This window comes from Gallinula chloropus (assembly GCF_964237585.1).
Source record: "Gallinula chloropus genome assembly, chromosome: 1".
NCBI classification, from domain to species: domain Eukaryota; kingdom Metazoa; phylum Chordata; class Aves; order Gruiformes; family Rallidae; genus Gallinula; species Gallinula chloropus.
This window is the reverse complement of record NC_140085.1, coordinates 19,374,939-19,389,589: the sequence shown is the minus strand read 5'-3', so window position 1 is coordinate 19,389,589 and position 14,651 is coordinate 19,374,939. Positions and strand designations below refer to the sequence as shown.

At 49.0% G+C, this 14,651-nt stretch overlaps 1 protein-coding gene across 2 annotated transcripts; it reads right to left on the bottom strand.

Annotated features, from left to right (window-relative positions):
* Window positions 1–4,381: 4,381 nt before the first annotated feature.
* CBX7 (chromobox 7) lies at window positions 4,382–14,208 on the bottom strand. Of its 2 annotated transcripts, none has more exons than XM_084279162.1 (6): window positions 13,962–14,208; window positions 12,576–12,619; window positions 8,190–8,255; window positions 7,622–7,688; window positions 6,692–7,031; window positions 4,382–4,691 (listed from the first exon to the last, which is right to left on the bottom strand). In XM_084279162.1, the coding sequence occupies exons 1-6, from the start codon at window positions 14,028–14,030 to the stop codon at window positions 4,543–4,545; spliced, it is 735 nt and encodes a 244-aa protein (XP_084135288.1). In that variant the 5' UTR covers window positions 14,031–14,208; the 3' UTR covers window positions 4,382–4,542. The 2 variants fall into 2 exon arrangements, with proteins under 2 accessions (XP_084135288.1, XP_084135289.1); XM_084279163.1 differs by having other exon boundaries at window positions 4,382–4,688.
* Window positions 14,209–14,651: the final 443 nt, after the last annotated feature.

Genomic DNA, 14,651 nt, shown 5'->3' with positions numbered 1-14,651 from the left:
GCTGCCCCAACTACTTTCCTAGAAAGGCCCGCTGCCCTCTTCTTCCTAGGCTGCAAGTGAGCAAGGGAGGAACGGAAGACAGGTAGATACCAATATGCCTTAGGAAAGGAGGTTTTTGCACTTTCCCTATTTCAGAAAGCAAAAACTTAAAGCTTGAGGGGAGAGGAAGGGGTGGAGAGGTGGTGGTAGATTTAGCTTTGCTCAAATGCATGGATGTGGCTGACAGCCCTTGCTGCTGTCTTCCGCACCCCAGCCTCTGTTGTGGCTACCACCGAGGGTCTTGCATGAGCTGCCCTGCCTACTTTTTGACCTGTGCGAGGCCTCTCTTTTCTATTCCAGTGAAACCATCAAACAGCACTTGCTGGCGTACAGCAGGAAACAGTATTGGGGCCAAGGGCCCCCTGTGAGGTGAACAAACAATTTTATACATTCAGTCACAAACACCAGAAGAACAATTCTGGACAGTTTCACAACACTAACAACAAAAAAAGTCATTCATTTCTCAATAAGCTGCTTTCTGACTGAGGCTCCAACATATGCAAGGGTCAATTCACTAACAAATTTAGGCTTATTTTGGCAAATGGAACTGCTTTTGAGTGTTCTCACAATATCCTGGTCTTGTTTGGAAAAGAAAAAACCCAACCCAACCACCTTGACCTGACTTCACAAGCAGAAGGGTCCCCAAGCAAATGCAAGACAATAAGGAGCATGCAGGAGCTACAAAGCTACTTAATGCCACTATTTATGTGTTAAAACTTACTGTTCCAAGGCATCACTTATATATCAGAGCAGTAACATCGAGATTATAGCCATCCAGAAACAGAGGCGGTGAGTCCTTTGGGGTTTTTTTTTGTTAAAAACCCAACCCCACAGTGTTAACAGCACAGGTTTTCCAAACTCATGAAACCCCTCAGTTCTGTTCTATCATACACAGTGTGTTCACTGTAAAGAGACATAGGAAATCAAAACTTCTGTCCCCAAAATGTGGCTGGTAAATTCTCACATGGAAACATTTCTAAGAAGGACTATTAGAACAGTTGTTCTTTGAGAAGTTTGTTTCTTGTGTACAGTTCAGTAATTTCCACTGGCTGAGGTCTGTTTTTCTTGTTTACAGCCGTGGAGCCAGAGGAGGTATGGGAGAGTTCGCCCACTTCTATTCTCGGCCTGTGCTTCAAATAGAATTATTAAACTCAGCTTCAGCTGGATGCTATTCTGGCTCTTCTAATCAAAGGGAATGTTTAACGAAGCTCCGAGCACACATCTGATTTTCATGATATGTTAGCCCAAGAGGTCTCAATTCAGTTTTCAGATTTTGGGTTGAACTGGCAGATGGACAGGATCAGGGAGAAGAGACAAGTAAACCCAGACATCCTCTCTTGCCATTACAAGTACAATCCCCATACATCTCTACACCTGCAGAAGTGAAATAAAGCTAATTCTGAAGTCCCTGAAGGCCAGATCTACCAAGGAAGTTTGCAACAATAAGTCACCAGACAATATGGAACAGAACCACATTTTAAGAAGACCAAGAGAAAAACCTTCTCAAAAAGATCTTTAAGATAAGCAAGAATTCAAGAATGTCAAAAAAAGTCCACCCCAACACAGTAACTGCTTAGTTTCCTACCACAAACTCCTCCACACACACACAAACCAAACCTACGCATATGCAACTGTCTTAACCCGATAAGGGTTAACTCCTCATTGACCTGTACGCACGGCACCATGGTAGCCAGGTTCTTTGTTCAACATTTCCCGACGCAAGATGATTAGTCACCAGCTGAACACAAGCTAGGCTGATCCCAAAAATGATTAACAAGATACGAAGCTGTGGGTGGATCTGCTCTAAAAGACCACCACAGGTCTTTGAAAACTCCACTGCGAGAGAAGGAAAGACATTTAAAGAGAAATGCCAAAACAAAACCTTGAGAAGCCTCATCTGGGGAGTGGACAGAAAAGCAGAGGATGGAAATCCAGTTTATGAGGCCAAGCTCTTTCCTGCCACAGGATTGGTATTGCTTCTGATTTCAGCCAAAGCCAAGTAACTTAGTGAATAGGAAACTTTTTTGGTGTATTTGAACACCTAGATGAAGACAGGACTAAGGCGTCAGTAGCTGCATTAGAATAAAGAAGCCAGATCCTGTAAGTGCCGTGAAGATTCAGCAGGACCAGCCGGTGTTCAAGACTTTTTAAAAAATAAGTTAAAATATTATGCTTCTGCAGCCATAACTACCTGACCTGCCAGAGCCCTCAAGAGCAGGGTCAGCCATGTGGCATGTCCACTGGTTACCACAAAAGAGATGCAGGTATCCATCACATTCGGCAGATGTCCGAAAGAGGGTGTGTGTGGGGGGGTGACGATGACAACACTGTCTGACCCCGCATCCTGCAAACAGGGGTGCAATTCCAGGTACAGAAGTCTTACTGTGGACACCCACGTTCAGAAAACATTCTGAGCCTGTGTGCTTACCTCATCAATTTGCCCTTGCTAGCTGTTGCAAGCTTCTTTCCCACTCACTCTTCCTCCCACCACTTAATCCCCCTCCCCAGCTTCCACTTCTCACCCTCTCAGATTTCTCCAAAATAAAACTCCTATGCTGCTTCCCTGGGAGACAAAAGGTTAGTCCAGACTTTCAAGATGTTCCCAGTGGTCCTGAAATTGCCGTGACGCAGTGGAAGACAGGCCTGCTCAAACAGCTCTGAGATGGAAGGGGGAAAAAATCCTAATTCTACACTGAGCTGCCATATCCTATCTGAGGTAAAACCTGCTTTTCATAAAAAACCATAGGAGCGGACCAAGTACTTTGCAGAAAGATGTCTGGAGGACCAGAAGCCCCAGAGCTCCTGAATTCTACAGGCAGGCAAACACTTCCAAAGAACACACTGAGGATTTCCACTGGTGTCTTTACCTTGGAGCTCAGAAGGCTTGTAGCTTCATTAGAATAAATACAGCAGGTAGGAGATGCTTCAGGTGCAGTGGAGAGAAGGAACAAAGAATTTAAGGACAGTAACCATGACAGTAGCCAGTGTTACCCTGCAGCACTCTGTCCTGCAGTTCTCACCTTAGACTCCAGCTTACTTTTCTTGCTTTCCATAGGAAAAGGTCTATATTAAAAAGTATTTAAATAAAATTTGCTTTTAAAAAAACAGAAGAGAACATGCATATGCAAGAACAAATCCTATGCTAACCTACACACCAATTCTTCCAAAACCTCAAAGTGTCACAGGCAGTCCAGCACGAGGCATTTGTAAGTGCAAGATCAGGCAGGGTCTACTGAAATGCAGACCGCTTTCCTTGGCAAAGCCTTTCAAGGGGAAGTTCCCACCAGTAAAGTAGTATGGGATCACAGATACTGTGAGGAGACTCAAGTCACTGAAGAATATTACTCAGGCAGTACGATCCAAGAATTCTCATTGCTAAGAATTAAGAACTTTTTCCCCTCCTCAAATCTAATCCATGCCTTCCCTACATATTGTTTACCTTGGATTTTTCAATGGGATCCAAGAACAGAATTTGCTGCTAATCAGGATCCATTTCTAGCTCAGTTCTGTCCAATTCTTGTGTCCTGGGCCTGTGCCAGTATCTTGGATATCTTTACAGTGCCAGGCAATGCTTTGGTTGTCCTATTACCCCCTCCTCCCAGGGGAGAGGAGTCAGTTTTCAACAAACTTATTACTACAGATTCAGGGCAGCATTTGTTACTAATACTGAATTTGGCAAAGGCTAAGAACACCCCGCTTTCCATAACACATTCCTCACACAGCAGAGACGAGCCTGGAAGTCCTGTTTAGTGTATACAGAATGGTATGTCTCGACTGCGCTGGGTTTCTGAGCGCTTAATGAGGGCAAATTGAATTTACGTCGCCAATCTAGATTTCAGAGATGCATTTCAGTCTTTCCGCATGATCAGCAATCACAGGGAGAAACCTCTGCTGCCCACAGACCCGTGCTGCAGAGGCTGACTTACCACAGACAGGCAAATACGGTTCTGAAGTCCTGACAGCAGGCTACAGGGAAAACAGCACTGGAGAGAAAGTCTTAACAGGCTGGAGTTATCTACACAGGTAGGATCCATCGCCTCTCACTGCTGCAGGAAGAGAGGGAGGAGGAAGGTGGGAAGAGCAATGCACAGAGAAGTATCTTTATCCAAGGGATATCAATTGCAGAACAAGGCAGCAGGCTAGAGATCCATCTCTCTTTCCACCTCCACATGCCCTCTCCCCACAAATGCAGCTGCTGCCACTTAGCAGGATAAAAGGCAAATTGTTCAGCTCACTGCTTTCATGTCTAGGAGGGGAGCCTGTGCCAGGGAGAGGGCTGTCAGTTTTTGAGATGGACAAAGCAATGACAAATGCCCCCCCACACACACACTGCCCTTTTTTGCGTATCTGAAAGGGGAAAAAGGAGAAGAACAAAAAAAGGGGTCTCTGTAAACATTTTAAGAGGAAACATTTTTGATTTTTCTTTTTTCTTAAGGGGTAAAATAATCCTTCCCTAGCCCCACCCTAAAAGCACTGGTTTTGGGGAGCACTGAAAACAGCGATTCAGAACTGCACACTCCGGTCTCGGAAGAAGCCCTCAGCCACTTGTGCTTCTCTGAAAGTGACGGTGATGGAGTTTGCCGTGATGTCTGTCACTGTCACTTCGCTGGGGGGCACAGTGGGAATCCAAGGGAGACTGCCATCCACATCTGCTGCAGAAGGAGAGGCAGATAAGAGTGTGTTAGTGAGGAGAGAGAGTGGGTGAGGGAGAAGGAAGGAAGGAAGAGAGAGGGAAGGATGCAAAAGGGGCCTCTTTTCTGACAAATGATGGCTAAATTGAGCCTGCACCATGTCTGCACCTACAAGGCAAGAAAAAGCATGGCCAAGCCCTCCCCTCGGAGGCTAAGGGAACAGGGAAGATCACTGCAGAATATAATGGGAAAAGGGGAGAGCAGCAAAGATGTTCAGACACACACCAGCATCGAAGTGGTCCACACAGAGGTCAGAAGACCCCGTACCACCACCCAGCTCATCTAACCATCCACAATTCCCTGATACCTCTCACCCCATCTCAGCCCAGCTCTGTGTCAGCACAGCACACTCATCCAGGTGTAAGATCACCTGCTTGTAAATGCCCTGTCCTGTGATAAGTCAAGTATCACACGCTCTTACACACACTCTTCAGATGCTCCTATGGGAGTCAAAGGGAACCAAAATGGAGGGTCTTCCTTGTATTGCACCAGCCACAGAGCTTGGGTGTGATCCTCTCAAAAAATCCATCAATAACGCTTCATGGAGAGGCTGCACTTCCTTTCTCATACCCTCTTTTTGCTCCTGGATAGCTCCATGCAAGAAACAAAGACATGCCTGCACTTTCTCACTGTAAGAACTATTATCAGTCCCTCTGCCACCCAAAGCCTCGCTTCCCCTCAATGCACAGAGGCAGCCACAGCAATACAGAAAGGAGGAAGGAAAGCATACCCCCTCTCTGTCATTATACACCTTGTTCTCCCAACATGGGCAAGGAACAAGGGCTCCTTAAGAGTGTATTTCCCAGCCTCTGTCTCAAATACCTGGGTGCCTACTTCTACCTCAGAGTCCAATCCCCTCCAGCAATAACTGGTGGTGTGTCAAGGGGAGAACAGTTTTGCATTTCTGCAGTGTCATTCACTCTTCTGATCTCTGAGTACTTTAAAGCCCAGAGCTTCTAGGGGGAAGCAACCCCACACATTTGCTCATTGCCAGGATGCAACACCAGGTTCCTCTCTGCTACCCCCATTGCTGCCTGCCTGGATTCTGGACACCATTCAAATCCTTCTCAGGAAGGGGGGCATAGTATTGATTCCCAGAAGAGAGCCCTCTCCCAAAAACCTAACCCACCCTGGCTAACAGCTACTGCTAGCAAGGAGTAACAGGATTCCCTTAGCTACTACAAGTAGCACAAGACCTGTTTTTCCACTCCTTAGAAAAGCTACGCCTTCAGAAGCTCTAATAATACAGGGATAGAGTTTCCCTGGTAACTCAGAGCAACACAGACATCCCACAGCCCTCCTGCACGTGATCCCCCTCCCAAAATGCCAGATATGTTTGGACATCTCCCATGCTTACACTCGTGCTGCCTACTCAGTGGGATCAGGCAGGAGTTACCATCTCGCTTCATCTCACTCATCCCCCTCACACGTATCTATAGCAAGAAGCTTTTAGAGGATGTGGGGTGTGGAGAGGAAAGGGAAGGAGGGGGCCGAGGAATGCGCAGTGGGTTCCTGGTGGCATTCCTGTACACTCCTCAGAGCAGCACTATGAGAGGCACGCTGGTGTCCAAGTGTGTCAACTGCCAGCCAAGCCCCTTTTACAGAGCAGCGGGCTAGACACGTGCGGACAGAGGCAGCGCTCATCACTATCACACCTGCATGTCACCTCTGCTGGGAGGAAGCTCTCGGAGGGGAGTAACTTGCAGTAACTTCCGCATGTTTTCTAACACTGGGAGGGGTGTCACTGGTAAGGACTACAGAGAGGCAACAGCACCAAAAAAGCAGATTAATCTGTGCCATTCATCCAACAGGAAAGGAGCTTGCAGACAAGATGGCCACAATGTGAGCCAGTGGGAGCTGCTCTGAGGATCTGACCTAAACCACAATCTCAGGATGAGGAAGCATGCAGAGCATCCTTTGCATGCTCCAGAACTTCACAGCCAAGAGTTGTCTGGCCTTACCTTCTTTGCTGGTGTGTTGCATGGCCTCCCAGTCCTCGGGGCCCTGCCTGGCCTCTAGGCCCACTGCATCATTCAGGAAGAACTCATGCCTGCAGTTTCGGCTCTCCAGGCTTGCCATGCGGGGGAACTTCTTCCTTGACAGCCGCAGGTACTTCTGGTTTTTGCGTTGCTTCCGGAGAGAGAATGGCAGGACTGCTCCCCCCGTCTTCTCTGAGAACTCTGCCTGCCCTGGCTTGGCCCCTGGCAGGTTACTGTCTCCTCCTCCAAACCGCCGCGCAAGGGAGAAACACAGCTTCTCCTTTCCCTTGTGGGCACTCCTCAAGTCCATGCCATACAGCCGCTGCCAAGACATCAACACAGAGGTCGGAGCGGCAATCTGATAATGCAGGCAGGGCTCCTACCTGGGAGCGACAGAACTATTCTTTGTTCAGTCCCTGAACGTCTAGAGGAGCTAGAAAACGTTGTGCTGCTTCTACAGCACTCCTCTCACCTCTTCAACTGCCATCTAAACTCTTCCTAATACATTCCGCCTGGGATTGGCTGCTTTGCTGGGCAACAGCCAAAGCATGCGAGAACTCCACTTCCAACCAGAAGCTGCCTTTAACATGACAGAAAGTCCAAGCCCAACATTAATTAAAAAAGCACGCAAATCAGGTAACCTGCAACCACCCAAGCCCAAAGTTTATAAAATCCTAGTTCAGGGAGGAAGAGCTGTTGTTGGTTTGGTTGTTTTGTGTTTTTAAAGGCAAATTAGCTGGCTCTTCAGCTAATAGGTTAACACTATCTGCCTACCCACTGATTTTGAGTTGTTGTGTTAGCTTCTATGTCAAGTTTTGTCCATGAACAGTAAATAGACCATTTCCACCCGCCTGTGAGCAGAGGAGCAGCACAGCTCACGAGCTAGAAATACACAGAAGAGCAAGAGGCTACCTGCAGTAGGAGGCGCTTTGGTTTGGGGCCTCTTTTCCTGTACCCCGATGCACGGTCTCGCTCTTCCCTGTGAAAAAGGAACACAAATCAAACCATGTACTAAATACCACAGCACAAAAACTAGTCAGGACTTCTACATTTCACAGCACAGTTCCCTCATTTCCTTCATTAAAACCCAACAGTGACCAGTGTGGGCTTGGAAGACATCCCAGAATTGCTCCTTATAGGAGTGAAAGCCTTGCAGTAAGGGAATTTCTCCGACTCAGCTGATCAAGGATGGGTTAGAGAAACTTATCACCTTGCATCACTCCAGTCCAGCACTGGACCTGATTAAAACTCGAGACTGATTGCTCTTTGGCTCAGCGCTACTTGTGCTTTGCCTCATTTCCTGAACAATGGAAATCAAAGCTGCTTTAACCCTGTTTTGTCCACTTCATCCAACACCAGAGTACAGAGATCAAGTAGGATCATGAAGTGGGGACAACAGGGGCACTTTATGAACACTATGAAATAAAAGACACTATTTCCTTTTCCTGCATCCAGGGAGAGACAGAACATGCACCCTTACTTTTCTTCGTAAGCCACTACCAGGCGAGGGTCCAAGATATGATCCTCTGGCTCCCATGTGCTGTATCTGAAGGAAAACACAAGGAATATAAAGTAAACAATACTTTATTGAAGCATTCTCTCTGCAGGCCTGCTATCAGCCTGCTGCGGCCCTGGATACTATCTTCACAAGGGTCGGTGGGGTCTGCCACAACATTGCGAGAGCTCTAAAGAATCCCAGCCATTCCCTCCCCACTTCCCACAGACACCACCTCTCCTTCCCAAAACAGGCAGGGCCAAGCATCAAACAGCTCTTTGCAGGAGAACAGGGAAGACTTTCCTCCCCAGGGCCCCCTCCACGCTGTTTGCAAAGCCTGTGCGGACACTCACAAACTGATTTGAAGTCACTGCCTCAACAGGTCTCATCTGCAGCACTCCCTCAAATCCAACAAACCCCGTGGAACAATGAGATGCGGTCTGATCTGACACAGCTTTCCAAAAATTAGGTCTCTCTTAATTTAGAGCACTCAAAGAGTAAGTATGCTTTCTCACCTCATTATTAATTACCTCTAATCACTGGAGCTGAAAGCATTTATTTAAGAAGAGTTTAATTCTTCTCCACTGATGCCATTCAACTAAACATGTTTAGACCTGGGCCCTGAGGCAAGTTGATGGCGACTTTCCAGCTACTCCTCCGCCTGCCTGACTCCCCTGCAGGTTGGTTCTCTCTAGCACAAGTCACCGGTATTTCTGTACCTGCGCGGGAGGAAACCTAACGGGTCTGTGGTCAGGGCTGTGAAAACCACTCAAAATAAGCTCCATGCTCTGAATGTAGCCCGTGAGCGGTGTTGCTCACTGCTCCACCTCCCTCCTTGATTGCCACAGAGCTGTGACAGGAGTCAGATGCTCGGGAAAGGACTGAACCCACCCAGCAGGCAACACCAAAACTGGTGAAGAAAATGGCAGACAGTATCAGGGAGAGGCAGCCAAACACTCCTGCTGTGGAAGGTGAAAGGATCACAAGGTGGTTCTCATACCATCTTTGCTTCTAAGGGGTCGTGTTTGCCCAGAAGAGGTGGGTGGCATGTCTCTACCATACAAACTCAGAGGCAAGAAGGCAATCTGAACCCCCAAATGCCTCAGAGCATTAATTTTCCTGGCATGTGAGGTCCAGGGCCTGGAGGAAAAGCCCCTCCCAGCCCCTGGGAAGGAGGGCCAAAGAGAAGCCACATGGAGGTGGGCAAAGGTGCATTTGTATTCGTGCCTTTGAACAGGGGGAAACATTTTAGGATGTTTACATCTCTGGATAAAGCACAGGCTGTTCTTGAGGGCATGCAATGCATGCATATGTAGGTACACAGGGAAGGTGGTTGGGGTGTGCTTTTCCCTTTCATCTCTCCATCAGACAGAAGAAAGGTACTGGAATATAGCAGCGTGCCTGTAGAAGGGTTCTAGAAATGAGCATACAATTCTTTTGTAAAAGGGAGAAACAAAAATACAAAATTCAGATATCCCATGGTGGTACATCAGAGAGTTAAGAACAGTCATGTCTTCATAACCAGCTGATCCCTCCCTCCTTTGCTGAAGCCTCCTACAGCAACCTGACTGTGAGCTGTCAAAGCCAAGATGCTGTTTCAACAGAGGAAGGTTTCCTCCCAGCTGCAGGGATTCTGGCACTCATTCTACAAATTTAAGAAAAATAACAACACACGGGGGGGAAAAAAGACACCAAATTGCTTTTCATGGGCAGGAGAAGAAAGGGGATTTGCTTTTTTAAAAAAAAAAAATCAAACCCAACAAAACCCAACAACCAGTGGGTGTTGCCTTTTCCTCTGAAGCTCAGTTTCTGGCTTCACTGCAGTGGCAAAACACTGCATATAAAAAACCCCATGGTTCAGTTTGCCACACGCACGCTGAGCTATATATACGGGTATGCACAGCCCAGGCTGCAGCAGAACTGCAGAGAGCAGCCACTCTGGAAAACATAGATCATATGATCTTCCTTCCCCCTCCTTCTACTCCTCCTCTTCCCCCTCCCCTCTTAACTCCAACACAAGTTGTAAACAAGCTTGTAGCTAGAATCAGATTGTAACTCCTCCATTCCCTGACTCCTGCAGTACAATCCAGAAATGATCTACGCTGCAAAGCACTACTAAGATTTTTTTTATTAACAAGGAAAAAAAACCAAAAAAGGTGAAATATCAGTTACGTGGTAAAGCAGCAACTACTGACCTATCCTTATTCCCATCCATGAGCCTTCAATGGGAAGGATGGGATACTGGTACAGAGATTACAAAGGGCAATGCAACAAGGTTCTGGAGGGGAATGAAGACAAATATGACGTGGGATGAGAAAACAGAGTATGTTGGAAGCAAACAGCTTGTGATGCTGCATGCCATTACAGGAACATGTATGTTTAGAAACAAGGAACAGAGGCTGCTTATATTGAAGTGAGTTCAATGCTGAAAGCATCTTGTTTTTAAGCAACTCAAACCACCAAGTGAATGGTTCAAATGGGGGAGGGAGGGAAAAAAATCAGTGCTCTTCAGATTTGGAGTTTGGGGGAAGAGGGAAGGTGTTTGGACATGTCACAACGTGAAAGGAAGGGAACCCTGACATCCCCTTGCTCTCTGGGCACGAGATGCTTTTAATTCCCAAATGAGAGTTCTTGGCTCCCCGAGTTCCAAGGCACAGAGCAAGGAAAGGCAGCAGCAGGAATAAGGGCTGCTCTGTCCAAGAAAACATTACGCCATGCCCCAGCCCACCTTCTTGGCAAAGGACTTTATGAGAGAAGGACCTAGATGCATTTTTTGAAAGGAGAATGGGACAAACATCCTTATTCTGGCCAAAAGGGGATGGTGCCTCAGAGCCTACAAATACATTTTCCCAGTCTCTAGCAGCAATTAAATTAGGCTTGGCTGCTTAAGAGGCTGAAGTGGCCCACGGCAACTGGTGCTCAACAAGTGCACAAGGTGACGCTCACACAGCAGTACTTACAGTCAAGAACAAAGTCAACCTCTCCCACCAGCAACTGGGAAGGGAAGCTGCTTATATTCACATATGCCCTGTAAGCACAAGGATTAAGCACGCAGGAAGGCACTTCAGCTTCTTGGATGCCAGGTACAATCTCTCAGGACCATATCCTAGTGTGTCCCTGCTTTCCAACTGCAAGGATGAACCAGGACAAGCAGCCCCCTTTGCGTAGCAACACACAGCGCCACTGCACATGTCAGGTCATACCCTGTGTACGTACTTACGCGCACTGTGTACCTACACACAGAGTTACAAACTGAAAAGCAAAGGCAGGGCCCTGTACAGGTTAGCCAGGGGGCTGTTCTACTAGACGGCTAGCTAACATAGTAACATTCTCCAGTTACCTAATCTCAACACATTTTACATACTGTCAAGGCACAGAGCAATCACTCTTCTTCAGAGGCAGCTGCATTTTAATAAGAGCAGTATCTGTACACAGTGCACACCAACACTACTTTTTTCTTCTTCTTCTTTTTGCAACGTAGCAACCAAAGCAAAAGCAGAAAAGGGCCTCAGAATAACAGAAGGTTTAGGACAAGGAAACAAAGGCATGGCAGTAATTTTCAAGGGACAAAGATCACCTGCATTTGGCTACAATCAATAAAGCTGTAACATTGCCCCTTTCATTTGTGAACTGCAGAGGGAAAGCAGTAGGACAAGACCATCAACTTATTTTCTACTTCAAAATACTGCATATAGCCCTAAAACTAATGTGGGGCCCTCCTGGTGCCAACTCAGAAAATCAGACGCCATTCAAAGTTCAGACTCACAGACTGGTTTGGGTTGAAATGGACCTTAAAGATCACCTAGTTCAAATCCCCTTGTAGGGGGATTGGACAGTCCCTCCCCAGCTTTCCTGTAGCCCTGTTTAGGTACTGGAAGGCTGCAATTAGGTCTCCATAGAGTATTCTCTTCTCTATGCTGAACAAGCCCAGCTCTCTTAGCTTGTGTCCATAGCAGAGGTGCCCCAGCCCTCTGATCATCTTCGTGACCCTTCTCTGAACTTGCTCCAACAACCCCACGTCTTTCTTGTCCTGGGGACCCCAGAGCTTGTTGCAACCCAGAAGAATCAAGGTTCCCTGTTGAGCTCACCAGGAATTTAAAAACATTTGTATCTAGAAAGCATCTCAATGGAATATTTAAGTGGTGGCCAAAACCAATCACAATAGACTGGCACAGGGTTTGTATCCCTCAGCTGCCATTCCAGAAACAGATACAGAGTTTTGGTTTGTTACTCTTGCTGTTGTTTGTCATTGCTGAAATGAGACCCAAAAGGCTACTCATTGAGAATGACATGCTCAGTTGCAGAGCAACAGTGTAAGTTGCTACTGAATATTAAAGAAAAATAATAAAAGACAAGTAAAACACAACTTACTTTGGGGGCCATCCTTTCCACTTCACCAGGTATTCTACTTTACCCTAAGGACAGAAAAAGGAAGAAGAAAACTGGTGAACTCTGCAACCAAATAAGGGCTACAGTAAGAGATACAACCAATCATCAGGACTAAGCTCTGAACTGAAAAGCTCATTTCCCATCACTTTATTTTCAAAACAAAGCCACTTCCGCATTCAGCTGCAACTGCTACACCTTTCCCCCTAGAAAATGGGCACGCAGGGGTATATATGCTTGAATTACCAGGAGCTTGGGATCACACCTCTGCAGAGGCCTAACAGGGCTAACCAGGAAGTACGACTGCAACCATTCCTGCCTTTACAAGCAATCCTACGAGAAGTCAGCACTCATAAACATGAGAGGGAGATGTATGCCAAGAGCAAGTGTCAGAGGAATTTATGTTTTTTTAAGCAGAGAGAATACAATATTTCAGAACCCGTGAACCATCTCTTTGGCATGTTCCCTGCCAGTCACTACACGCTTTACTCAAACATTGTTCCATCCATCACAATCACTCAACCTTTTGACCGAAGCAAACAGTAGCTCACAGCTCAAGTTCAGAGTTATCTAGTTATTTGAGATTTAAAAAGCAGAAAGAAAAAAAATGAAGTTCAGTTACTGGAAACCTCATTTGAGGGATCCACAAGCGATGTGTACAACTATTAAAATCTTTAATGTTATACTGAGGGGCTTGTCAAGCACTTTCCAAAGCATGGCAGAAGCTGACCACCTTTCCAAGTGCCCCCGTTGCAGCTGCAGCCACCTTTACGTGACAGCACAGCAAGCAAAGCGCTTGGGTGCCAGAGACCCGGGGTCATCTGCCTCACCGGGGCTCATCACCACCTCCCCGGTGCCTGAAAACACCGCCCTATAAGGTACTTCCCACCAGAAGGTCTCCTCACGCGGCGTGTTTACATGTCGATACTCGCAGCACCCGCGTGGGGACAGCGCGTTGTCACCGCCGGGGAAACCGAGTCCCCAACCGTCCCGAACCCGGCTGGCTGCCGCCAGCGCTCATTCGGCAGGAGCACGGACACCCCCCCCCCCACTCTCCCCCAGCCTCAGAACCCCACCCACGGAGAACCCCCCACCCCGAGAGCCCACCCGCCCAGCTCCCCCCAGCACACGTGTCCCTCCCCCAGCTCGGGGGCCTTCTCCCCTCCCCCCACCCCGGCGGCACCGGCAGCCACTCCGCGCGGGGGGACGGGAGGGTCGGGGGAGAATGCCGAGAGCTCCGCGCGCCAGACCACCACGCCCCCCCCCCAACCCCCCGCCCGCCGCGCTTGTGCGAGGCAAGAGGGGCGGGGGGTGTCCCGGTCCGGTCCCCACCCCACCCCGCCCGGCGGGGCCCGCCCCGCCGTAGCCCACCTTCCGCACGCGTTTCTTGCGGATGCTCTCCACCGCAAACACCTGCTCCCCGATGGCCGACAGCTCCATGCAGCGGGCGGGACAGCGGCGCAGACCCGCGACAGGGGGGAGGCGGCTGGTGCAGAGCGCGGCGGGAGGCGGGGGGGGTGTGTGTGTGTGGTGTGTGTGGTGTCTGCGGCGGTGTCGTCGGTGGCCCGTCGGCGGCCGTTGCCCACTGGCGGCCGTTGCCCGCCGATCCCCCTCACACGCCCCCTCGCGCGCGGCCGCGCCCCCTCCCCCCGCCCCGCTTTAGAACCTGCGCAACGTTTTCCTCGGCGCGCGCGCGCGCGTGTGGGCGGAGCGCGGCTTGGGCGGGAACTGCCTGAGGGGGCGCCCCCGCCTCCCTCTCCGCCTCAGCCCCCGACTGCTGCTGCTGCAGCTCCGCCGCACCCGCGGCCGGCACCCGGCCTCCCCTCTCCCGCAGCCAGCTTTCCGTTGGCACTCCGTTTTCCTCACGGAAAGAGCCGTCGGTTTCCAACACCCCGGCGCTTGCAGGGGCGGGGGCGCCGTGAGGAAGCCCTGCCGCCGCCGGCGCGGTCTCTACGACCGTTTTCCATAGGAATGGCCCTCGGCGGTCGCTTGTCATCGGCGGCGGGAGGGAAACCAGCAGGTGCCCCCGCCTTGCGGCAGGAGAGGCAGGCGGCACGGACT